Here is a 25,271-nt window from a genome sequence, read left to right on the forward strand (position 1 = left end):
TCCTCTGACGCTTGTTAATTGTCTGGACTTTGATCAGTTTTACAGCTTTTAAAAATACATGTTATATGTTGTTTTTCATTTTTATTATGGCTTGGGACTTCAAAGCTGAAAGTGGCCTGGGCACCTCAGGGTCCTCCATTCTCCCTGCCCCAAATCTGCACAGAGAACATTGCCTGTCAGACAGAATGGTTCTAGTCCAACCTTCTTCCTGACGTGCCAGTTGTACATGTCCATGGATTGTTCTGGAAGGTATGGAGGAACATTGAAATCAGTGGTAAAGGCATCATCCACTCTTTTGCAAAGACCTAGACTTTAGAGGCTGCAGCTTGCACACTATGGACTTGGGGCAGTTAGTCCTTTACATTTTTGCTCTTTGCTCCCGCCCCCCCCCCCCGGGTAGTTGGCTTTGCCGAAGTACCTCATTCACACACTACGTGGTTTCTGTCCACCTGAGAAGCTATTGAAGCAAATTGTAGTTGGCTAACATCTTTCTCTCTCTCTCTCTCTGTAACCACAATGACAGCAGGATGTGCTCTCTACAATCTCTAGCCTTTCTAAATTAGATAGCTAGCTAGAATTCTTGATGTTCCTATCAGAATCATAGAATCATAGAATAATAGAGTTGGGTCATCTAGTCTAACCCCCTGCACTGTGCAGGACACTCACAGCCCTATCTCCCATCCACTGTAACCTGCCACCCCCTTGAATCTTCACAGAATCAGCCTCTCCGTCAGATGGCTATCCAGCCTGTGTTTAAAAATGTCCAAAGATGGAGAACCCACCACCTCCCGAGGAAGCCTGTTCCACTGAGAAACCACTCTAACTGTCAGGAACTTCTTCCAGATGCTTAGATGGAATTTCTTTTGCATTAATTTCATCCCATTGGTTCTAGTCCATCCCTCCGGGGCAAGAGAGAACAACTCTGCTCCATCCTCTATATGGCACCCCTTTTTATCTATCTATCTATCTATCTATCTATCTATCTATCTATCTATCTATCTATCTATCTATCTATCTATCTATCTATCTATCTATCTATCTATCTATCTATCTATCTATCTATCTATCATACTTCTATACCGCCCTCCCCGGAGGCTCAGGGCAGTTTACATTATAACAGAGAACCATACACAAAACTATTTTTTAAATACTTGAAGATTGTTATCAAATCCCCTCTCAATCGTCTCCTCTCCAGGCTAAACAGACCAAACTCCCCCAACCTTTCTTCATACGTCTTGGTCTCCAAACCCCTCACCATCTTTGTTGCCCTCCTCTGGACATGCTCCAGTTTGTCTACATCCCTCTTCAACTGGGGTGTCCAAAACTGAACACAGTACTCCAAGTGAGGCCGAACCAAAGCAAAGAGTAAGATTAACTGAATTATTTCATTATGGAGTTGTCCTGTAATAAAATAACTTTATTCCTAATGTGGCTCTCCCCCCCCCTTCCATGGCACCTAACCAGCCCTGCCAAAATCGAAGGCATTGTGAGGTTGCTTTATTTGAGAGAATATTTCACAGGGAATAGTTTGCAAGCATTTTACTAGGGTGTACAAGAATGAGCTTGGTGATGAGCTTGGTGTAGCGGCCTCAATTCTGGAGAACTGGGTTTGATTTGTACTCTTCCACAAGAAGTCAGCTGCGTGACCTTGGGCAAGTGATAGTTGTCTCAGAGCTCTCTCAGCCTCACCTACCTCCCGGGTGTCTGTTCTGGGGAGAGGAAGGGAAGACACTTTCAGACTCCTTTAGGTAGTAGAAAGTAGGGTACAAAAGCAGCTCTTTTTCAAGCCACCTAAAGCCAAGAGACAAAGCATGATATAAATATTTTAATAAAAAATAAATTTATTTTAATAAAAAATAAATGAGTTTTGCTGACTGTCACTGTGAACAAAAATGAGAACCTTGACTTGGCTCATTCTTATGTATTAATGTATTGGCATTTAGAGACAATGCAGTTGAGGTCCATGACTGGGTCATTCACTGAATATCTATATAGACTCCCACATACAATGTCACATCATGCAACCTGCTAAAGCTTAATGCCTCTCTAGAAAGTCAGTACTTATTTTATAAGCTCAAATACCTGCTGTAATTAAAATAGTATTTAAATGCAGTTAGGAATCATTTACTTCATTCTTTTTCTTGTACGCCCAGTCGTCTTATACGCCGGCAAATACGGAAGATTAACCATCCCCTTCCAAACTAAGGGACTTACAACAATTCAAAGGCTGAGTGTGTGTCCTGAGTACATGTTGTAAATTTCTTACCAGAAGTAGAAAAATAAGGTTTGGTATCTTTGCCAGATCTGGTAATCCTCTTTCATTGAGAGACTAAAGCATGTATTTTAGAAGGACTTGTTAAATGGCTAAATCTCAATTTTGAAGACACCATTGTGTCCTCTAGGTAGTTGCATCTTCCAAGCAGTTTGCTATGTAAAGGAGACTTGACAGAAGTTATCCAGCTCAAGTAATTTTCTTTTAAAGTGCAAGGAATTATGACAAAATGTAACATTGAATCAGAATGACAGACCATGAAATAATGTTTTTCACTTTACATTGCTTGGCCTGTCTGACTGAACTATCAACTGAGTTGCCTGCCACAATGATTATTTCATCTGTCACAATGAAAGTCTTTATTGTAAACTACAAATCCTCCAGTACTGAAAAACCTTGGTTGCCCCAGAGACAACCTGGAATTAACTGTGAGTTTATATACAACTTTAGATGGAAAATAGCTAGCGAGCACAGGAATATCATCTCTCTGCCATATTGGCTGCTTTTCAATTCCAGAAGTGATCACTTCAGTCTAAACTTTTTGGAGTTTTAAACATATTCAGGACTCACATCTATAACATGAAGTGTAAATTAGTTTAAAAGTTATGATCTTCCTTCAGAGCTAACAATAAATTACTATTGAAAATGATAATCAGACTCCACAAACTATCAGGACAATCTCAGTCCGGCAACTATTTTTCTTTTTGCTTAATTTTTTAAATGCAACCTTTTCTGTTGAGTATATGAAAATTCACTAACCATGTCAAGCTGCGATCTATACACCCAGTTACTACCCACTCTGATAGGCAGCAGTTCTCCAAAATCTCAGGCAAGGGCCTTCCTTCTCCTCTACCTGAGACCTTTGAGATGTCAGGGACCGAAGATGCCACCATTTGTCTGAAAAGTATGTTTTCCACTGTTAAAAATGTAGCACTAATTTAAAGTAAATCAGTTAAAAGTAATATAAACTAATTTAATTAAAACCTGCCACATTTTGGTCCAAGTGTTAATTATTGTTTTCTAAATTTGGTTACAAACTATCTTCCAAAAATACATGTAAGTTGACAATGTTGGGGAAGGGGAATTAATTGTACTATTATTATGAATATTAAAAAAGAACCTATGGTGATCTTGTCCTGTTCACTTCCTGTTATATGCAGGATCCCCCCCCCCAGTTTTTTCTTCCTTTCTGGCTGAACAGCCCCTTTATCTATTTTCTTCTTATTTGAAGGTTTATGGCTGCCCCACCATAAACATGATTATGTTTTGATGTTGGCTTAGTCCAGAGACTTGAGAGAAGAGACAAGATCATCCCCTTAACTTATACTTCTCAAAATGATACTCAAAAATCTTTTAAAAGTTCAAAAATAAACAAAATATTTTATTCAATGTAGAGTGGGAAAGGTCAGGTAAAAGCAGGGTAAATTGTTTGAGATGAATCAATAACTTTGTAATTTCACAATCTCCAGTTAATATATTCTCAGCAAGTAAGATTTTTAAGCTTTTCACAAAGTCTTAAAAATCTTTGAAATTAGAGGCTTTGGTTTCAGTATCTGCTAGATGCTCCGGTATAAGTTCTTATAAATGACTTTTCAGGTTTCAGAAGGCAGGGATACATTACCAACTACCCAAATTCCTTCTCTGAACAAATCAGGGAGCATTTCACTCTTTAGATCTCTCCCTTTTCAACTGGGCAGGGAATTACTTCTCTAAACTAGAAGCTCTGTCCCTTTTTCTGGCACGAATTGGGGGCCTTCAGTGATCTTCCCACTTTTCCTTGCTAACCTTCCCTGTCCTCAGTCAGTGCTAAACTCTTCAGCAGTCAGGTTCCAATTCCTTCTTCTCAATTAATGCTATCCAATGAAATCCATCCATGCATCCTGTCACTCAAAGGCTCTCTAGTTCTGTGAGGCCTTAACCCTTCACAGTCTGTCACATGTTTATATAGTACTTCTGAGCTTTTAAAGCGCAGTCACAAACCAAATATCTATTGTTCAATCAACTAATCAATCATTAAAATTAAAGACATCTTTAAACAGTCTGTCATTGAAAACTCAACAACCCAGTGCTCACCTTCAGAGGATGTGGGTAGTGGTAGTCAATATGACTTTAATACCCAACAAAATTATCAGCCAAGTTTTTAAAAAATCAACAAATATACCAAAATATAGGCTAGGCTTTGCTGGTTTTGGACTTCTTTTCAATAAAAAAATCTTTCCAAATAAACTTACAGAATTTAAAAACAGGGCAATAGTTAATAATCGATTTATATCAGCAAACAGAAATTTAATCAGCAGAGGCACATCAGAAAAGAAATTTAAACTCCATTCAATGAAACAAAAGTGAAAGTTTTAAACTTCATTCTGAGGATGAGGGAATTAAATAATCTCCTGAGGGATGATATGTAATAGTTCTGGGACCACAAGAGGAAAAGTCTTGCTTGTATTTGATATGGAATATGAAGCAGAATCTCATACACCTCCAGTTTCAAAGGCAGACTATAAATTAAATAAACACATGGGTAGCCCTTAAAAATCTTGAGATCTATATAGGAGATGGCAGTCCCTAAAATACTCAGAACTAGGATTGCGAGCTCCAGCGCAGTTCAACAGCTTCAGCAATCACTGAAACCCAAGGCGGCCAGCGGCATGGAGAGGAGGGGCAGTGCCTGCATGCCAACCAGCACCTGCATGCAGGTGCAGAGCTGTACCTGAATGTGAGAGCCGGCTGATACGCCGCCGGCACTGCACCTCTTCTCTCCATGCTGCGGTACTGGCTGCCTCGGGGTTCAGTGATTATCGAAGCAGCTGCACTACACTGGAGTGTGCAACCCAACTCAGAACCCATGTTCTTTACAGCTGAAGAAGAAGAAGAAGAAGAAGAAGAAGAAGAAGAAGAAGAAGAAGAAGAAGAAGAAGAAGAGTTGGTTCTTATATGCCACTTTTCCCTACCCGAAGGAGGCTCAAAGCAGCTTACGGTCGCCTTCCCATTCCTCTCACCAAAACAGACACCCTGTGAGGTGGGTGAGACTGAAAGAGCCCTGATATCACTGCTCAGTCAGAACAGTTTTATCAGTGCCGTGCCGTGGCGAGCCCAAGGTCATCCAAGACTGCATGTGGGGGAGCATGGAATCCAACCTGGCTCACCAGATTAGAAGTCTACACTCCTAACCACTACACCAAACTTTAAGTATTTAAAGATGAACCTGGAATTGAGCCTTGGGGGGGGGAAAAGAACAAGTGCAAATGTTCCAAAATAGGAGAAATATGAGCATGCTAGTTTGGCTTCTTCAAGAACTAGGCAGCTCTGGATAATAGTCGAGCAGTGGAATTCTGTACTTTGCTATATCTGAGTAAGCAGGTTCTCTTTCTGAATGTTTCTATATGATTGCATGTGTGTTTTATAAAGTCTTTAGGTTCTTTTGGACCACACCATATGGCTCCTATCTAGTGGATCCTATTGATCTCCTCATATAGCACTTGGCCTCAGGCTGCCATTTACAGCACATTTATACTGGACTGGCCCAAGGTAAAGAGTGGAAGTCTTGTTTGTCACTATGAATGCAGTCCAGAAAGGTAATAGCAAGTTCTGAGTGGCCTAACAGATGGAGGGAATTATCACAGTCAATCATCTCAGGCCACAATTTGCCAGCAAAATTTACCAGGAAGTAGAAGGAAAAAGACTGTTGTTTTGTCTTTTTCCTTCTACTTCCTGGTAAATTTTGCTGGCAAATTCAGGAGCATTGTTTCTTAGAATTTTGCTTCCAAATTTGTTTCAGCTTTCATTCATGAATACAAATGACCGTGGAACCATATGTTATTCATTTTACTAGCAATTCCCTTGTATTAAGAGTTCCCCTGTACCATAAAGCTGTAAATAATGTCCATAATGATTCTCTGAAACATCAATGCTAAATAAAACTGAAAGAAAATAAAAACCATATAGTTCAAGATGAAGGTAGTTACATGACCCATAAAAGACAAAAACCTCTGAAAGGCTTTCTAACACAAACATTTTCAACCAGCCACCTCAGTTGTAACAAGGAATGAAACAGGTGTTTCTCTCTTGGGAGAAAGTTCCGGAAGGCAAATGTCACCACTGAGAAGACCTGTGGCAACCACACAGTGCCTCAGAATATGATCTATGGACACTGGAAAGTTCACATCGGAGAAAAATAAGGTCCCTCATTCCAGCCCATTTATTGGTTCTTTCAAGAAAATTTCTAAAACGTTTTTATTATATGAAAATAACATGAAGATAGTTCACAGCATGATAAAAGCAATACAAATAAAACTATATGTCAACAATCAATAAAGTACTGACATTATAAAGGAAAATAATACCAATTAAAATGTTTTTAAAAACATGAAAGTGACAGCCATTCAGACCTCTGAATAAATAAAAGAATCATCTCTAGGGATGAGCATGAACTGGGAAAATGCAGTTCATAATTTATGGCATTCTTGGTTCATGAGCTACAAATTGCCTTTTAAAAGCTAAATGAACTGGTTCAGTTTGTGGCACAGTATAATATCCCCTTCCAGAATGGTAGAGGCATCAAACTCACAGGGGATCTCTTGATGACTCTCTTCCACCTGCCCTCTAAGTTTGGTAAGGACTGGATTTACAGAGTCTGAGTTATGGGTCCTCAAATAAGGTGCCCCATCCTCCATTGGAAACAGCAAAGGGACAGCAAAGCAAGATTAAGGGAAACCTGTACAGAGTGCCCAGCAAAACCCAATGCCAATGAAACAATGCCAGTTCAACAGACAGATTTCAAACACAAAAATCACAAATCCAAGCAAGGGGATTTCCATTCTACATTAATAAACAACACATTCAATACAAAGGTTTCAGTCACGTGTATACTTATGTTGGAGTAGGCCCCAATAAATACAGTGATATTTATTTCTGAGTAAGCTTATGGGCTCAGCCCATACAAGTTATTTTCACTGGCCTTTATTGAATTGTACTCCCCCTTAGTGTCCTCGTCTTGCCAAAGTGATAACTTGTTCAGTTTCATAAAGTCAGCTCAGGGGGTTGTTTGCGTTTTTCCCACCTACTTTGTAGATTCTGTTAGTCAACTTACTTGAGAGATCGTAGACCTCACATTAACTGCTTGATACAATGTAAGAGCTATCCTAGCAGATATTTCTAGGTTTGAGTTAGATGCTTAACATTAAACATTTCTTATAGCACAGTATGAGTTTTGGCCCTGTATCAATACCCTGATGAAGGGAGAGGAAAGTAGGGCTTTGCCTTAAAGATGTACAAAGAAAAAAAATTACAAAAGGATTTCATAATTTCTCCTTATCCTTAATACAGATACATCTACAAACCATTTATACTTGACCCATTCTAAGAGCCATCCTGACAGGTATAAGTTGAGAGCTTTGCATTTTCTACAGATCAATATGGGCTTTGGCCCTATAACAATACACCAATAAAAAGAAATAATAAGGGGGGAAAGCCCCATTTTATATTTCCAACGCTAACGATTATATTACCTATATGCCTACTAAGAAAAAGAAACAAGAGAGAAAAAAGGCACTGCTTCCCCTTTTTCATAAAAATAGCAATGTAGAATACAGTATATGTTGTTAATACAGAGAATAATAAGATTTCCAGGTTTAGATTAAATGCTTAACATTAAACATAAAACAATATAAGCTTTCAGTCTTCTATAGCTTCTCCTTATCCTTGGTTCTGATACATCTACAAAACAATTTATGCTTGACCCATTCTAAGAACCATCCTAACAGATATATTTTCAGATTTAAGTTGAAAGCTTAACATTAAACATTTTCTACAAGTCAGTGTAGGCTTTAGTCCTAGGACAATACACTAATAGAAGAAAGAAAAAATAAGGGGGGAGAACCCCATTTTACATTTTCAGCACTAATGATTATATTACCTATATGCCTACAAAAGAAAAGAGACAAAAAAAACAAGAGAGAAAGAGACACTGCTTCCCCTTTTTCATAAAAATGGAAATATAGAATACAGTATAACATTAAATATAAAACAATATGAGCTTTCGGTCTTCTTAAGGGGGTCTCATCTCGAGGCTTGCTACATCTTGTCGTTCCCGTAAAATTATATTCTGTCCCATTGGCCTTTGGCGTAGAAAGTGCAGTTGTACTCTTTCCCGCAGAGTATGCATCGATAAATCTTGAGGCCGTTGCACCTCCTGGACTCCAGTATCAATACAATTTTTTCCCCAGAGAGATCCTTTAAATCGGTTACTTTCACTGCAGATCCATATTTCTTTTGATTGATTTTTGTACACTGTTGCTTTGAGATGGCTGTATGTCTTTTTAAAAAGGGTGTCCTTATCTGGGCTGCAGAACTCAGGCATCCCATTTTCCGTCTCCAGAATTTCAGATTTCTCTTCTACTGTTGGTTTTCCACCTTGTTTAGAGCTGTCATCAGCCACTGTTATTGATCCATTATTCCTGTCAAAGACGTCTTCCTTGGCATCTTGGATCTCCTTGAAGATATGAATTTCAGATTTCTCTTCTGCTGTTGGTTTTCCACCTTGTTTAAAGCTGTCATCAGTCACTGTTATTAATCCATCATTCCTATTGAAGACTTCTTCCTTGCCATCTTGGATCTCCTTAGAGATATTTTTGATCAATCCATCTAAGAATACTTTGTAATCTTGGGTTTGTATCTCTATTAGATGAGCCAATCTTTTTAACATAGACATGATTTTGACTTTAAAAAAACCCCGGCCTCAAACAGTTTTACAAGTGGCCAGTAGAGGTCCTCTGTTTTATCCTCTAATGTTCCGGCACAGGCATGTGACGTATTGAAGTCAGTTAAGTCAGAGATTCTCGTACTGGCACAGAGTTCTCATGAGATTTTCCCATTCACAGCTCTTATCTTCATCTTCGAAAACCAAAACAATTACAATAAGAGCTTTTGCCAATTAATTCGAGTTGATTTGAGTCCTTCTTCTGCTTAGTTAGGAGAATTAGCCTGCCTCTTAACGAGGTGGCTTCAGGCAGAGCAGAGTAAGAGGAGGGGGGAAACAAAGGGCTTTGATGCAGGAAGAAAGACGAAGAAAAAAAAAACGAGAGATACTTGCAGTAAATGATGTTTTGGAACTCAGCCGATGTCCTCCCCTCAGTTCAAAGCGTTCATTTGTGTTAAATCATCATGTAGGGTTGAAGCAGATACTTTAAGATTAAAGAAAGAAAAGAAAGTCCGAGGTAGAAAATGGAAGTCGTCCTCTGGACCTGGAACGCTGACAGCCTATAATCCAGGGAGATATACTCCCTAAAGGATTGGAGACGGCCCCAAGAACTTCCTGGGTAGAAAGGTGAGGTGGGGTTTGCGTACCCCTCCTCTTTTCTGCCAATTGCTTGCACAATTGACCCCTGTCAGGCTTCAGAGATAGCAGAGCAGATGCCCTGCCACCCTCTCAGGACGACATCTTTAGCCACACCCCTTTGTAGATTCTGTTAACATACAAAGAAGATTATGGACCATAATTCTGAGACAGAACATGCGTTTTGCCAGCAGAAATTAGTAGTTTTAATCACTGGCATCTTCAGTTAAACTGATCCAGTCCCAGGTGATGTGAAAGACTCCAGCTGAGACCTTGAAGACTCATAAATGATGGGTGTCAATTAGTGGCTTGTTAGAGGTGACATAGTGAATGCATGTAGAATTCATGAGACATGTTAAGAGTGAAGGACTATACTGGAAATATGTTAGAAGTACTTTTCTGAAGAATACAGTAATCTTAATTGTATTATTTTTGAATTTTATTTTCCACCACATATAGCTTGACTGAGCCCTCAGGAATGGCTTTACTTGTCACCTATATACTTGAATAATCCTGCAATATAGCGAAGTAGCACCATGGAGACCTACAGGTTTTTAAGGATATATTATAAACTTTTGAGAGTCAAAGCTGTCTTTGTCAGAGCTCTGACTCTTGAAAGCTTACATCCCCCAAATCTAATAGGTCTCCATAGTGTGACTGGATTCAGTCTAGATGTTCTACTGCATGTCTATGCTTTGAATATAGCCCTGTCAACTCAAAGCTGGAGGCCTAGAAATTAAAGACTTCATAGTTAAAAGTTTAAACCCATCACATTTTAGATTGCTTCTCCACAACTTAGCAGTCACCAGAATTAATTTGGCTAGGAACTGGATACGTCCACAGACATAAGCCTATTTCCATAAAATACGGTCTATGTTAGAGAGGAATAAACAAACTTATTTCAAATGTCCAGAAGTTAAGTTTGATTTTCTATTCTAGAAATTATTTCTCACATGATATAGATATTATCAGATCACTGAAACTGTTCCCAGCTCCAGGATTTTGGAAGCCTCCTTAACTTGGAAGAGATGGGGTATTAAAAGTGGATATTTCCCTGTAATTTCTTCGTTCCCCATCAAATATGTGAACAGCTGTATTGATATGGCTGGGCCCACTCTTGAGGCCCCAACAAATAATCAAGCTTGCCAATATTTGGATCTGGCTGTGATTAGATCATCTGCTCTCAATAACAAATGTGCAAATTTGTGTATAAAATGCATGCATGTATTGACAAGTCATTTTTCTCCTCTAATAAGAAACAGCATGATCAAATTAATTGACTTTCATCCTGCACTTGCATGCTCTGTTGCATTATTGTTGCAGGACATTTACAGGATCAGGCCATAAACGTGGGTCATTCCTACCTTGTTCTATCTAGACCCAGTTTTCTTCCAGGCTCAATTCAAGGTTCTGGTACTGGCCTTCAAAGGCCTGTATATCTGGGATCAACATACCTTATGACTACCTTTTCCCATATTAACCTACCTATTTACTGGTCTTCGTCAGAACCCCTACCTTTAAGACCCTTGGCCATCTGAGGCTAGAGGAATGGAGACTCAAGAAAGGGCTTTCCCGATTATTGCAGGCAGACCTTTGGAATTCCCTCCTTTGGGGAAATGTATCAGTCTCCCTCTATCAGTGTCTTCTGTCAGTAGGTGAAGCCTTCCCAGTTATTGGCCTTCCTCCCTGACTCTGGAGTTATGTGTTTTTATTTCATTATTTTATATGTTGTTTTTAATTGTTCAAATGTTTTAATGATTTTGTCTGCCATCTTAAGGACTCCAATCAGGTAGAAAGGTAGCAGGAAAACGTTCTAAATAAATTAAAAATGTAAATAAGCATATATAATGCAGGTCTATTCTATCAGGTATTCACATTACTTGCATAAGGAAACGAATCTGTTTCACTCACTCCTCCTCTTCTTTCAGGGCCTTTCTACACCATTGCTTCGCTGCCCATCACAGAGGCTGCTGGACCGGATTGTGCGGAGATATGCTGAAGTGGCAGATGCTGGTAGCATATTCATGGACCATTTCTCAGATCGGGATAAACTGCGTCTGCTCTATACACTGTCAGTTAACACACATCCCATTATCTTACAGGTACAATTTTGACCTTCTTGTAGTGTAAACTGTTACCCTGATCTCCCCTTTGCAAATCATGTTGTCTGATGAGAACAAGAGCAGAATAATAGTAGAAGAGATGGTTCTTACATTCCACTTTTCTCTACCAGAAAGAATCTCAAAGCAGCTTACAATCTCCTTCCCTTTCCTCTCCCCACAAGATACCCTGTGAGGTGGGTGAGGCTGAGAGAGCCCTGATATTACTACTTGGTCAGAACAGCTTGATCAATGCTGTGGTGAGCCCAAGGTCACCCAGCTGTCTGCATGTGGAGGAGGAGTGGAGAATCAAACTTGGCTGGCCACATTAGAAGTCCATGGTCCTAACCACTACACCAGGCTGGCTTTGTTTGAAAAGCCGTATCAGTCAACTACATTGCCACTGTGCTGCATCAAGCATAATAGATCTTGTATGAGTTTATGTCAATCCATTCTATACAGAAGCTTCCTCCTCCATCCTCTGTCTGTACAGTGTAGTGCCTGGAAGCAGTGACAGGATGGCTCAATCAAAGCCACCTGAAAATCAACACTTCAAAGATGGAGGTCCTGTGGCTACATAAGAAAGGGCCAAGTGAGGAAGCGTGCCTATCCTGTCTGAACAGGATCCTACCTGTTCAGTCACCTCAGCCAGAAATCTGGAGGTGATTCTTAATGGAGGCACAGGTCTGTGGCTAGTGTTTTTCCATCTTTGCCAGGCCAAGCTCCGGAACACCTAGCCACAGTCATCCACGCAACGGTCACTTCTAGATTGGACTTCTGTAACTCATTATAGGTGGGCCTACTTTTATCCTTGCTCCAGAAATTGCATCTGGTCCAGAATGTGGTGGCCAGGGTCCTTATGGGCACACCTTGGAGATCACACATTTGACTTGTTCTCCAATAGCTGCACTGGTTCTCAGTTGAATTCTGAATCACATTTAAGGAATTGGTGCTTACCCATAAGTCCCTTTGGGTCCTGCGTATCTGAGAGATCGCCTCTCTATGTAGACCCCCTTAAGAATGCTCTGTTCTGTGAACACCAACCAGTTGGTGGTCCCTGGCCCCAAAGAGGTACATTTGGCCTCAACCAGGGCCAGGACATTTTGTGTTCCAGACCCTACATGGTGGAATGATCTCCTGGAACACACCTAAGCCCTGTTGGAACTAGTACAGTTCTGTAGGGCTTGTAAAACAGAGCTCTTCCTCCAGGCTTTTGGTTGGGGCCAAAGCTAAATCACATCTACCTATTCTATGGCTCTACGCATCCAGTTATCAACACTGAGTGGAAGAAGCTCCAAATTATTGCCAGATTCTTGCCTGCTCTGGAAGTTGAAATGACACTACTGATTTTAACCTGTTTGTGTCAACAACTTTTAAAATTAATTTTAAGCTCAGTTTTTAACTTATTGAATTAAATCTTTATGTTGTACACTGTCCTGAGCTTTGCTGGATAGGGTGGTACAGAAGTCAGAGGATGGATGGATGGATGGATGGATGGATGGATGGATGGATGGATGGGTGGGCGGGCGGGCGGGCGGGTGGGTGGGTGGGTGGGCGGGCGGGCGGGTGTGTGTGTGTGTCAGGGTTTTTGAATTAGACATCAGGAGTGCCACTCACCAAAATATAAAGCATAAGCTAAATGACAGATTTGCACAGCATCCATTCAAACACAGGACAAATTGCATAGTAGGATTGCCTAGTGCACTTAGAATTAGCCAGGGAGAGAGCGAAAAAGTATGCACACAGTGAAAGAGAGACCCTAAAGAGATATGATGAATAAAACTTGGACCTCAGGATTAAAGCATAAAAACTAAAGGGATGGGGTTTTGAGTTTTAAACAATCTGAGATCCTACAAATGCTCAGATAAGGTCTAGGCAATATTCCATGCAAAATTCAAACTTAAGTTAAACAACAACATAAATTTTAAAATGAGGAACGCAATTTGTTCTTTTTGACCATTCTTGAGGGTCCATTTTTAGAAAATCTGGGTATATCTGACTATCTTAGCAAGTGAAACAAATATATCACAGTACTGTAAAATGCAGACAGACCAAAAATGACAACCTTTGGAACATGGGGTGAAGACCTTCACAAATGCAGGTCACCTTAACAGGAGTGGCCAAGGATTGGCCAGTGTATAGAGAGCCAGTTTGGTGTAGTGGTTAGGAGTGCGGACTTCTAATCTGGCATGCCGGGTTCAATTCTGCGCTCCCCCACATGCAACCAGCTGGTGACCTTGGGCTCGACACGGCACTGATAAAACTGTTCTGACCGAGCAGCAATATCAGGGCTCTCTGAGCCTCACCCACCCCACAGGGTGTCTGTTGTGGGGAGAGGAAAGGGAAGGCGATTGTAAGCCGCTTTGAGCCTCCTTCGGGTAGGGAAAAGCGGCATATAAGAACCAACTCCTCCTCCTCCTCCTCCTCCTCCTCCTCCTCCTCCTCCTCCTCCTCCTCGTCTTCTTCTTCGTCTTCTTCTTCTTCTTCTTCTTCTTCTTCTTCTTCTTCTTCTTCTTCTTCTTCTTAAGCTTAGGGCCTCACATGTGCACTACAATCAAGTTTATTCAGAAGCAATTCTGGAATTATGAGGTATACAACACTATTGTTTTCAGAAAAGACATACCGCAGAACCATACCTTTTTTCTTGAAAGATGGAGATAGAGACCTTATAATGGAAAACCAGCATCTTCATTTTGCCTTCTGTTTAAAAAGTTTGGTTCAGGCTTCATTTTGGCCCTGCTACCATAGGCCGATTCTATGATGTACCTTTAAAATGTTCTTTGCAATTACTGCTCTGCTCGTCGTCCTTAGAATGCACCTGCAGATGAGCTGAACGTTGGCCTGTCTCTGGAGTGGACATCTGAAAATAAGAACTTCTCTCAGCTTCTTCTAATTTGCAATGGCTTTGCTAGGCATGAGAGCTTGGCTCTCTTGTTACAGCAGGTTAAAAAATGTTACATTGGTAACACCTGAACAATGGCTCCTGATTGGACATTAACCTGTCATCTGGTTACTAAGAATCTGGTTAGTCATTAGCTAAATTGACGTGACATTTTGAGTGAGCTCCATGTGGGAGATAGTCCATAAAATATTGTTTTATTGCTTAAATCTTTGACTTCCCTGTGTGGTTTGACCATCTTGTGCTATGTTTGGCCATCTGAATGCCAAATACTTTGTTGATTAGTCTCTTTGTGCTTCTGGACGTTGACTATTCTTTATGGATTCTTGATTACTGAAACCCTTCTGTTTGTGATTATTGAGTATTGAAGCTAGTTATATTGAATATTTCTATTATTTTTCACTAACTAGTATAGTTTGTTTTGTGCACCTTAATAAATTTGTTTCAGCTTTCATTCATGAATACAAATGACCGGGGAGGAAGGCAGGAAGTAAATGAATAAATAATAAATTTGAGTTGTCGGCCTCCCGTGAGCTCCCATGTGGAGTTCCGCAGGGGGCGATACTCTCCCACACACTTTTCAACATCTATATGTGCCCTCTAGCCCAGCTGGTCCGGGGTTATGGGCTGGGATGTCACCAGTATGCGGATGACACCCAGCTCTATCTCCTAATGGACGGACGGCCGGACTCCTCCCCGGATACATTTGCCAGCTGTTTGGAAGCCATGTCTGGATGGATCAGGCAGAGTCGCCTGAAACTCAGCCCCTCCAAGACAGAGGTCCTGTGGCTGGGAAGAAGAGGGCAGGATCAGGAAGCATGTCTCCCATGTCTGGATGCTGTTCAATTAACACCTACACCAGCTGCCAGGAATTTGGGGGTGATATTTGATGCCACCCTTTCTATGGAGGCTCAGGTCACTAAAGTAGCCTGGACAGCTTTTTCCCATCTTCACCAGGCCCGGCTACTAGTGCCCTACCTGTCCTCGGAATACTTGGCCACAGTGATCCATGCAATGGTCACTTCCAGACTAGACTACTGTAACTCACTCTACGCTGGCCTACCCTTATCCTTGATCTGGAAGTTACAGCTCGTACAAAACGTGGCTACGAGGGTCCTCACTGGGACATCTTGAAGGGCCCATATTCAGCTGGTGCTATGACATCTGCACTGGTTACCAGTCTGTTTCTGCATCAGGTTTAAGGTATTAGTACTAACCTTTAAGGCCATAAGCGGCCTGGGTGCCGTCTGCAAGACCACTTGGTGGCTTATGCCCCCCGCAGAGCTCTCTGCTCTAACGGTTGTCCCGGGTCCCCGTGAAGTCCGCCTGGCCTCAACCCGGGCCAGGGCCATTTCGGTCCTGGTCCCAACCTGGTAGAATGAGCTCCCAGAAGAGCTAAGGGCCCTGCGTGATTTGTCAGCTTTCCGCAGGGCCTGTAAAATGAAGCTCTTCCGCCAGGCATATGATTGAGGCCAGGGCCGGGTCCCGGTATTTCGAACAAGGATCCCCCCAAAAGTTTACTAATCTATTGGTTCAACTACCCTCTCATTGGAAATTAACTACCCACTAGGCTGAACAAGATGGGAGGAGACAAGTGCCTATTATCGCCTGTTATTTGATTATTATTGATAAATTGGGAATTTTATGGGGTATGTTTTTATTTGACTATGTTTTATTGTTATGATGTAAACTGCCACGAGCCCTTTGGGGAGCGACGGTCTATACGTTGAAATATAAATAAATAAATAAATAAATAAATAAATAAATAAATAAATAAATAAATACAGCTGAATATATCTGTACACAGCCCGTGGCGCCACGGGCGCCACGGACTGAATAAAAGAGTAAGGGGTAGTGGGGAGGAGTTAGGGCGGGACCGGTCCGGGATAAAAACTCGGAGGGGCCAATCAGGAGCCGCGAAGCGGCTCCTGATTGGCCCCTCCGAGTGTCAATCCCACCCCAAGCAGCCCAGGGAATATGGCGGAGCGGCCTCGCAGCGTCGGCCGGCAGAAGGCTCCAGAGAGCCTCGGCTGGGGGGTGGTCCGGGAAGCCTTCTCTCGGCCGGCGGAGCGGCCTCGCAGCCCCTTCCCCGGGTCTCGGGGAGCATTTTAAAACTGTGCTGCCGCCTTAAAAACCTCTCCGAGACCCGGGGAAGCCGAGCCGCGCCTTTCCCGGGTCTCGGAGAGCATTTTAGAACTGTGCTGCCGCCTTAAAAACCTCTCCGAGACCCGGGGAAGCCGAGCCGCGCCTTCCCCGGGTCTCGGAGAGCATTTTAGAACTGTGCTGCCGCCTTAAAAACCTCTCCGAGACCCGGGGAAGCCGAGCCGCGCCTTCCCCGGGTCTCGGAGAGCATTTTAGAACTGTGCTGCCGCCTTAAAAACCTCTCCGAGACCCGGGGAAGCCGAGCCGCGCCTTCCCCGGGTCTCGGAGAGCATTTTAAAACTGTGCTGCCGCCTTAAAAACCTCTCCGAGACCCGGGGAAGGCGTGGATCGCCTTCCCCGGGGCTCGGAGACCTTCTTAAAACTGCGCTGCCACTTTAAAAAGCTCTTCGAGCCCTGGGGAGGGCGTGGATCGGCTTCCCCGGGCCTCGGAGACGTTCTTAAAACGGCTCTCTGCAAGGCAGCGTGACTCCAGCAACTTCTGATGAGGCATTTGACCAGATTGCCCACCAAGTAGCAGGGAGCTGTTGTCGTTGTTCCTTATTTGTTCTGCAATCACCTCTTTAGCATTGCCTGCTTTCCCAGCTGCACACAAACACAGTGGATGCCAGAAAGAACAAGGTAAGAAGAGAATTGGGACAGGGATTTCTTTGTTTCCTTTGGCAAAAATAAAAATACAAAATACCCCCTAACCCAGTGAGGCATTTCCATGGGGTGAATGAGACACAGCAGCTGCTCTTTATGCCCTGTTAAGCTCAGTTAACACCAATATAGAGTTCGTGTTGAAGTACTGAATGACGAGTAGGATAACTTTCAATTTGATTAACAACACGTATCACTCATTGTTTGGATAAAAGGCAATTACCACGATATCTAATACAACAGTAGTTGCTTTTTTGTGGATTACTAAAGCTGTATAATGGAGCTACCCACATATGGCTTTGTGGATAGATCAAAGGGTGGGGGGAGCCTTGAAAATGGCTTGATAAGTACTGAAAATGTTTGTGGAATGTTGAGAACAATTCAGTGTCCATTAAAACAAAAAAGAGAGTGGAAAAATTTCCATATGAAGCCTCAGAAAGAATTCAACTTCCCTACCACCTTCATGATTCTTCATCACTATATATCTGATAATTACGTGGCTGGTACTTATGATAAGAAAGCCACCCACAAACCAGATGAAGATTTCTACTTATTAGGAGATTTCAATGTTTCAAAAACAGGCACAGTTTCATTATGTCATATTCCCCCCCCCTTTAGTTAATTTTACAAGGCATATTCTCAGAAATTTTCAAGTCATACTCTTACATATAATGTGAAATTCAGCCTTCATACATAACAACCCCATAACAACCAGACTCAAACGTCAGGCCGCCACCGCCAAAAGCCCAGGACTCCAGCAAGGACTGCAGGTAGTCCCCCCCCCCCAATACCCACTCTCACTCCTGGGGGCTGCTAGCGCCCATTGCATTTCAGACTGCAATGGGCTATATTTCTAGTAAATAAATATAGCTGAAGATGGGAGTTGAGTAAAAAGTTGGTTAGTTGATGGGTGGCTTTGGACTTTATTCCTGCAATCAACCTGTCTTGCCCATCTTAGAAAAAATATATATGTTTTCCCTTTATAGAAGATTATCTGTACTATTAAAAAAATTAGCATTAACATGATCAGCTCCAGCTTTGACACCTCTCAATAATGCATTGGGAACAGCTGCTGAATGGGTCATTCCGTCTTCCTCCTCTACCTTCCCACACAATGAACATGCAGTAGCATGTTTTGCGCCACCTGATAATTCAGGCAGAAACACCCCGATTGCAGAAATTAAGGGGAGCTCTGTAAAGTAGAACTAGATTTTTCTTCATGAAACTTTACCAAGTAATGCATTTCCAGAAGTGACTTCATGCCATCAGCCAACACCAAAAGCCCTTTTAATCTTGTCCTGGAGCTCCATTCCACCTCAGAAAGTGAGGAATGTAAAGCAATTTAGCAAGTAATTCTTCAGGATTGCAAGATTATTCTTTTACATAGAAGCACTTTGTTCAGTGATCATATGAGTATTGACACTTTGTTATGGACACCCTTTTCATTTTCCCTCCTTTGCAGATCTTTCCTGAAGCAGAAGGGTGGCCATTTCCAAAATACTTGGGGTCTTGTGGCCGGCTAATAGTCAATACCAACACCAGACCTTTGAAGGAATTTTATAGTGTATCTCTTGATGTGGCAGCAGACCTAGTTCTCCAGCTTCTTGCTACCATTAATTTCATGACAAATAATGATCTAAACTACTACTTCTACTTCACCCATGTTGATGCTGACACATTTGGAGTTTTCACCAATGGGTATCTGTTCATCCGGGATGCCAGCAGGCTAGGAATAATTGACTTGCAAGAAGGTACACAGCTTCATCTTTCAATCAGCATATATCGCAAGGGATTGTAACAAGGCAGGAAGAAAAACAGATGTTTTTTACCTGCTTATAGCATTTATAAGCAGTTGGTTAATTAACAAAATTTAATGGCTATCTGTATACCTATACCAAACTGTTGAATATTATGTGACTGATATTTATATGCTTAACTAGTTTGGTTGAGGCTTAAATCAGCATGCACATTCTATATATGTAAGAATACTATATGCAGAAAAACATTATCTTGTAGTCCATAAAGCCTTCTTTTCCCTTTCTTTTCTTTTCTTTTTTTTTGCTTTAGCAAAACCCTGCAATAGGTATAGTTTAATTGTACCAAAATTGTACTTTTAAGTTATAAACATGCCCACCTGAAGAAAAGCTGGAGAGTTTCAAAGCAGAGTGGGGGTGCATAACAGGCCTATGACAGCAGGCAATGTAGATCAGGATAAAGGAGAGCAAATACTGCTGCCTTTCAGGCAGCTGGGACCCAGAGACAAGAAAAATATTAGGGAAAAACCCCTTAGGTTAAAAAAGAAAGGATCAAAATGAATTATGAAAATAGTATATTAACGGCATCCATTCATTGATCAAAGAGGCCTGGAAGCATGAGGCTAAGCTGGACACAAAACAGACAGTTGCCCAGAGTTCGGTTGGCCTAGGAGTGTAGAATGGAGACTAGATTTCTTTTATTTATTTATTTATTATTACACTTATAGACAGCCACTCTCAGCCCGGCCGGCTCATGGCAGTTTATTTTAAAAAGCATAAAAACATTAAAAATCCAATATCCTCATACAATAACACAACTAATCAAATTGATGGCAGCAACAATTTATACCCTACTCAGCCCTCCAATACCTCAGCTCTTCTGTTCACAGTTATATAGATGTCCCTAGGTGATGTTGGCCGGGAGACGGGGGGGGGGGGGGGAAAGGTACAGTTTACAAAAGAGAAAGAAAGAAGATGGCAGGCACTCCACACTCCAACAACCTGAAAAATGGTTCATATGTTCTGCACACTGGAAAAGCATCAGGCCCAGCAGTCTGCACATGTTAAGTGCTGTCAAGTCACCTGTCACCCATGGTGACCCTATGAATTAATAACCCCCAAACTTTCCTATTGTTAACAGCCTTGCTCAGGTCTTACAAATGGAGGGTTGTGCTTTCCTTGATTGAGTCAATCCATCTTGTCTTTTTATAATGTGATCAAAGCCTCAGTTAAGTAATTTTAAGGAGAGTTCAAGGTTAACTTTATCTGATTTGTCTTTTAGCAGTCAACAGTATCTGCAAAACTCTAACATCTCATTGCAAATGAATCAACTTTCTTCCTGTCAACTTTCTTCTTTGTTCATTTTTCCCACCCGTTCACAGTAATAGGGAATGCTATAGTATGAATTGTCTTGATTTTGGTTGCCAGCGACACCATTCTCACTCTTAAGAACCTTTTCTAGCTCCTTCATGTTTGCTCTTCCCCATTTCAATCTCCTGCTGATTTCTTGGTTGCAGTTTCCCTTTTGGCTGAGGATAGAGCCAAGGAAAAGAAAATCTTAAGCAAGTTCAATTTCTTCATCATCAGTCTTAAAACTGTAATTTCTTAGTAGTCATCATTTGTCTTCTTTGTGTTCAGTTATAATCCTGCTCTAGCAATTTCAGTTTCCACCTTCATCAGTTGTTTCAAGTCTTCACTATTTTCTGCCTGTAATGTGGTGTCATTTACATATCTCAAATTTTTAATGTTCCTCCCTCCAACTTTCACTCCACCTTTAGCTAAATCTGCTTTGCATATATTTTCTGCATATAGATGGAAAAGTTGAGATAAAATACACTATTGTTTGACACCTTTGTCAATTGAAAACCATTCAATTTCTCTATAAGGTAAAGGTAAAGGTATCCCCTGTGCAAGCACCGAGTCATGTCTGACCCTTGGGGTGACGCCCTCTAGCGTTTTCATGGCAGACTCAATACGGGGTGGTTTGCCAGTGCCTTCCCCAGTCATGACCGTTTACCCCCCAGCAAGCTGGGTACTCATTTTACCGACCTCGGAAGGATGGAAGGCTGAGTCAACCTTGAGCCGGCTGCTGGGATTGAACTCCCAGCCTTATGGGCAAAGCTTTCAGACGGCTGCCTTACCACTCTGCGCCACAAGAGGCTCTTACAATTTCTCTATATTATGTCTAAATAGTAGCCTCTTGTACAGAGTACAGTTTGCACATCAATAGAATCAGATGTTGTAGAATAACCACTTTTTAAAAATCCAACTGTAGCTTCTCATGTAATATATGAAACTTGTATTGTCCAGTAAAAAAGTCCATTTTAAATATGATTTCTAATTCCTCTTTTCTGAATTTTGCTTGAATATCTAGCACAACTAATTCCATATACCATAACTGTCTTTGGTGTAAGATTTTAAGCATCACTTTACTCATATGAGAAATTAATGAGATGGTCTGATAGCTGCTACAGTATTTGAGGTCTCCTTTTTCAGAACTGGAATGAAAATTAAGTGTTTCTAGTCTGTAGATCATTGTTTTGTTTTCCATATTTGTCAGAATAGTCTCATTAAAATTTTGAGGGATTGTTTCTGTGGCTTGAAATGGTTCTACTGGTATTCCATACATTGCTGGTGATCTGTTTCTCCCAGGTGCTCTCAGTGCAGCTTACACTTCACTTTCTAAAATTGTTCATGTTTCTTTGAAGGAATATGTCAGCCTCTCATCTGTATACTACTTCAGTGTATAGTTCTTATCTTTTCTTTATTTTGTCCTATTCAGTTAATATATTTACATATTGATCTTTCAACATGCTAACAATGCTTTTAATTTCCCTTTGATTTCATGGATCTTTGGAAGAGATCTCTTCTCCTTCCTTTTTGTTGTTCTTGTTCTTGTCTAATTCTTTACACTGGTTATTATAATAGTTATCTTTGTTTCTATGTGTGAATCACTGGAACACTGCATTTAGACTTTTGGTTCTATTTCTAACACCTTTAAGTTTTGCTAATCATCTTTACTTAGCAATTTTAAGAGTTTCATCAGTCATCTATGAAGAATTTTCTTTTGGCTTCAGGTATAGAAAAATCTTTCTTGATATCTTTTCTGGTTCAATCCATAGTTTTTATGGTTCACATCATTTGAACTTAGTAATGCAAGTCCATTCTTTCAATGGTCTTTAAACTCTTCAGGAATTTTGTTTAGATTGTATTTTGGTACTATTAATGTTTTTTCTTTAGCTTTATTCTAATGCTTGAGATTATCAAATAATGGTCTTTACCACAATCAGCTTTTGGTCTTGTTTTAGCAGATAGAATACAATTGCTCAATCTTTGGCTTCTTATGTAAACTATTTGATGTCTACATTGCCATCTGATCACCTAAGATTGTTTGGGTATGTGATCAATTTCTTCCTGGGCACTTGTATTAAAGTTTTCAGTTTCTTCCTCATCAGGCCCAGTTGTCCCTTTTAATTACCAGAAGCTTGACTAACCCCTTTCCAGACACAGAAGAGTTTGTAATATATAGTAGTCTATGTCATGCTGCTGTATAACTTTATGACTCCATTGGGAGTCTATCCAAACTATTTGTAGGCTGAAGCAGGATTAAAATCCTTCTGTACTGTGATGGTGTTCCCTATCTCCATATTGTTATGACTTTCAGATTGCATGTAAAGCAAAAACTAAATCCTGCAATCCTTAGTTTCAACTTGAACATGTTACATAGAAGATGGTTAAAAATTCAACATTTTCATCTTCACATAGAACTATATAATTTCAGAATACAGGAAGGGGTGGTCACATGTTTGCTCAATAATCTATTGCATATTTAACGATAGTGTGTCCACAAAGGGCTGTAGGAGAAGAATTCTCATCTCCATGATAGTTTTCCATACAGAAGGAAATGTTGATGTAGGGAATGATAAGACAAGTGAGGGCTCTCAGAAGAAGACGAAGAAGTGGCTTTTCTTCTTTTGGCTCATGTCTTCTATCAGTGGAAGAGATAGGAAGGAGGTTTACTGTTTGTAGTCTGACTTGCTTCATAATACAGAGTTAAAGTACTATAGATGTGTATGAACAGACCATTGCTCACACGTTTGCAACTAATGTTTCTATTCCTTTCTGCTAGGAACTGCGTTGATGGAACACCAGCAAGAACATACTGACATATTCAGCTGCTTGGCTATGGACTGTCAGTCTGTGTTTCCCTCCTGTAACTCCATCAAGCACACTCAGAGCCTTGTCATGGTGTGTAAGGAGATTCTGCCTAAACTCTTGAAGGACAAATTCCTGCTTTCTATTCAAGAGGAGATTGACAGTGCTCTGGCCATTTGTGCTGATAGTTCCTTAGCTCAAAAAGAAGTTATCTCTGCAGCTCAGAAGCTGGTAGAGATTTTGAAGCCATTCCAGCCTTGCCATTCTCATTTTGCCTACCGCTACCCTGATTGTAAATACAATGCCAAATAGTAAAAATATGTTTGCCTGGGATACTGGAGCTGTCGTCTACATGCCTCTTCTGCCTTTGAAGTCAAAAGAATAACATTCAGCTCAATTTAACACATGCTATCAGAATTTGCACCCCTTTCTGCAACCTGCTTATTGAGAAACATACCCACCTAATAAAGACCTCTCTAATCCTTTACAAAGTTTGCTGGACCATCCTGGTGACACTGATTATTTCTGTAGAAATAATCTTACTTCAGCTGCATGGAAATCCCTTTGTTGGTTATTGGTCACCCCCAAATAACCCTGATGGAGGCTCTTTCTCCCTCTTCCATCTTTAGTAGAACCTTGAAATTGTCACCTCTCTCTCTGCAACCAAAAAAATACCTTGCCTGCCTCATTTTCTTCTATAGGGTAGCAAGAGATGCCAGTGGCCCACTCTATGGTACCACCCTCCAACTGCTTCTATTTTACCTTCTTTTATCACAGATGTTAAAACTTCTGTCCCTTTCCTGTCCAGAGAAATTTTTTGTTACTGCAGCAACTGTTCCAGGCTCCTATGGAGACTGGAATCATTTTAACAAGCCATTTAATTTTGAATTTGCTGTCCACTGTACATTAACAGGTAATCCAAATGACATTAGTGACAACTCATTGCATGCTAATGTTTTCTGTGGTTTTTCCCCCCCAGACTTGACTTGTAGCAATTGAAATTATTAAAAAGCAGTTGCAAGACGAAACTACTCTATGTGGTCAGTTACTTTTTCTTTGACTACTGTTCTTAAATCCCACCACTTTTCATTCTTATATAGCTCTTGTTTTTCTGGAGATTGACTGGTTTTCTCTCAGCATAGATGAACCACGTCCTGCATGGGAGCTGGGGCAGTGAAGTTCCCAGTGCGTAAACAGTCTCTGTGCATCTTCATCAGAGCTAAAGTTAATTGCTTAGACAATTTGATGCCATTTGTAATCACTGAACTGTTATTACAATGTAGTTTTATGATAGCTTATCTTCTGCATTTTGATACATACTATATTCCTTCCTTTTGCATTTCTTTTATTGTTATGCATTGTTGTTGTTGTTGTTGTTAGGTGCGAAGTCGTGTCCGACACATTGCGATCCCATGGACAATAATCCTCCAGGCCTTCCTGTCCTCTACCATTCCCCGGAGTCCATTTAAGTTTGCACCTACTGCTTCAGTTACTCCATCCAGCCACCCCATTCTCTGTCGTCCCCTTCTTCTTTTGCCCTCGATTGCTCCCAGCTTTAGGCTCTTCTCCAGGGACTCCTTCCTTCTCATGAGGTGGCCAAAGTATTCATCTTCAGGATCTGGCCTTCCAAGGAGCAGTCCAGGCTGATCTCCTCTAGGACTGACTGGTTTGTTCGCCTTGCAGTCCAAGGGACTCGCAAGAGTCTTCTCCAGCACCAGAGTTCAAAAGCCTCAATTCTTTGACGCTCGGCCTTCCTTATGGTCCAACTTTCGCAGCCATACATTGCAACTGGGAATACCATAGCCTTGACTAAATACACTTTTGTTGGCAGGGTGATGTCTCTGCTTTTTAGGATGCTGTCTAGATTTGCCATAGCTTTCCTCCCCAGGAGCAAGCGTCTTTTAATTTCTTTGCTGCAGTCCCCATCTGCAGTGATCTTGGAGCCCAGGAAAATAAA

The 25,271-nt window shown here is 41.1% G+C and overlaps 1 protein-coding gene across 2 annotated transcripts in view; it reads left to right on the forward strand.

Moving 5' to 3' along the window:
* The window catches only part of DIPK2B (divergent protein kinase domain 2B), a 56,621-nt gene that overhangs the window by 24,934 nt on the left and 6,416 nt on the right, over nucleotides 1–25,271 (forward strand). Inside the window, exons 3-5 of one of the 2 annotated variants that reach the window (XM_077342855.1) lie at nucleotides 11,534–11,707; nucleotides 18,868–19,156; nucleotides 23,289–23,407. In XM_077342855.1, the coding sequence (XP_077198970.1) occupies nucleotides 11,534–11,707; nucleotides 18,868–19,156; nucleotides 23,289–23,407 (582 nt within the window). Of the gene's footprint in view, nucleotides 1–11,533; nucleotides 11,708–18,867; nucleotides 19,157–23,288; nucleotides 24,343–25,271 lie in introns of those variants that run through there. The other variant, XM_077342854.1, reaches the window with a different exon arrangement.

This window comes from Paroedura picta, chromosome 6 (assembly GCF_049243985.1).
Source record: "Paroedura picta isolate Pp20150507F chromosome 6, Ppicta_v3.0, whole genome shotgun sequence".
Classification (NCBI taxonomy): Eukaryota; Metazoa; Chordata; class Lepidosauria; order Squamata; family Gekkonidae; genus Paroedura; species Paroedura picta.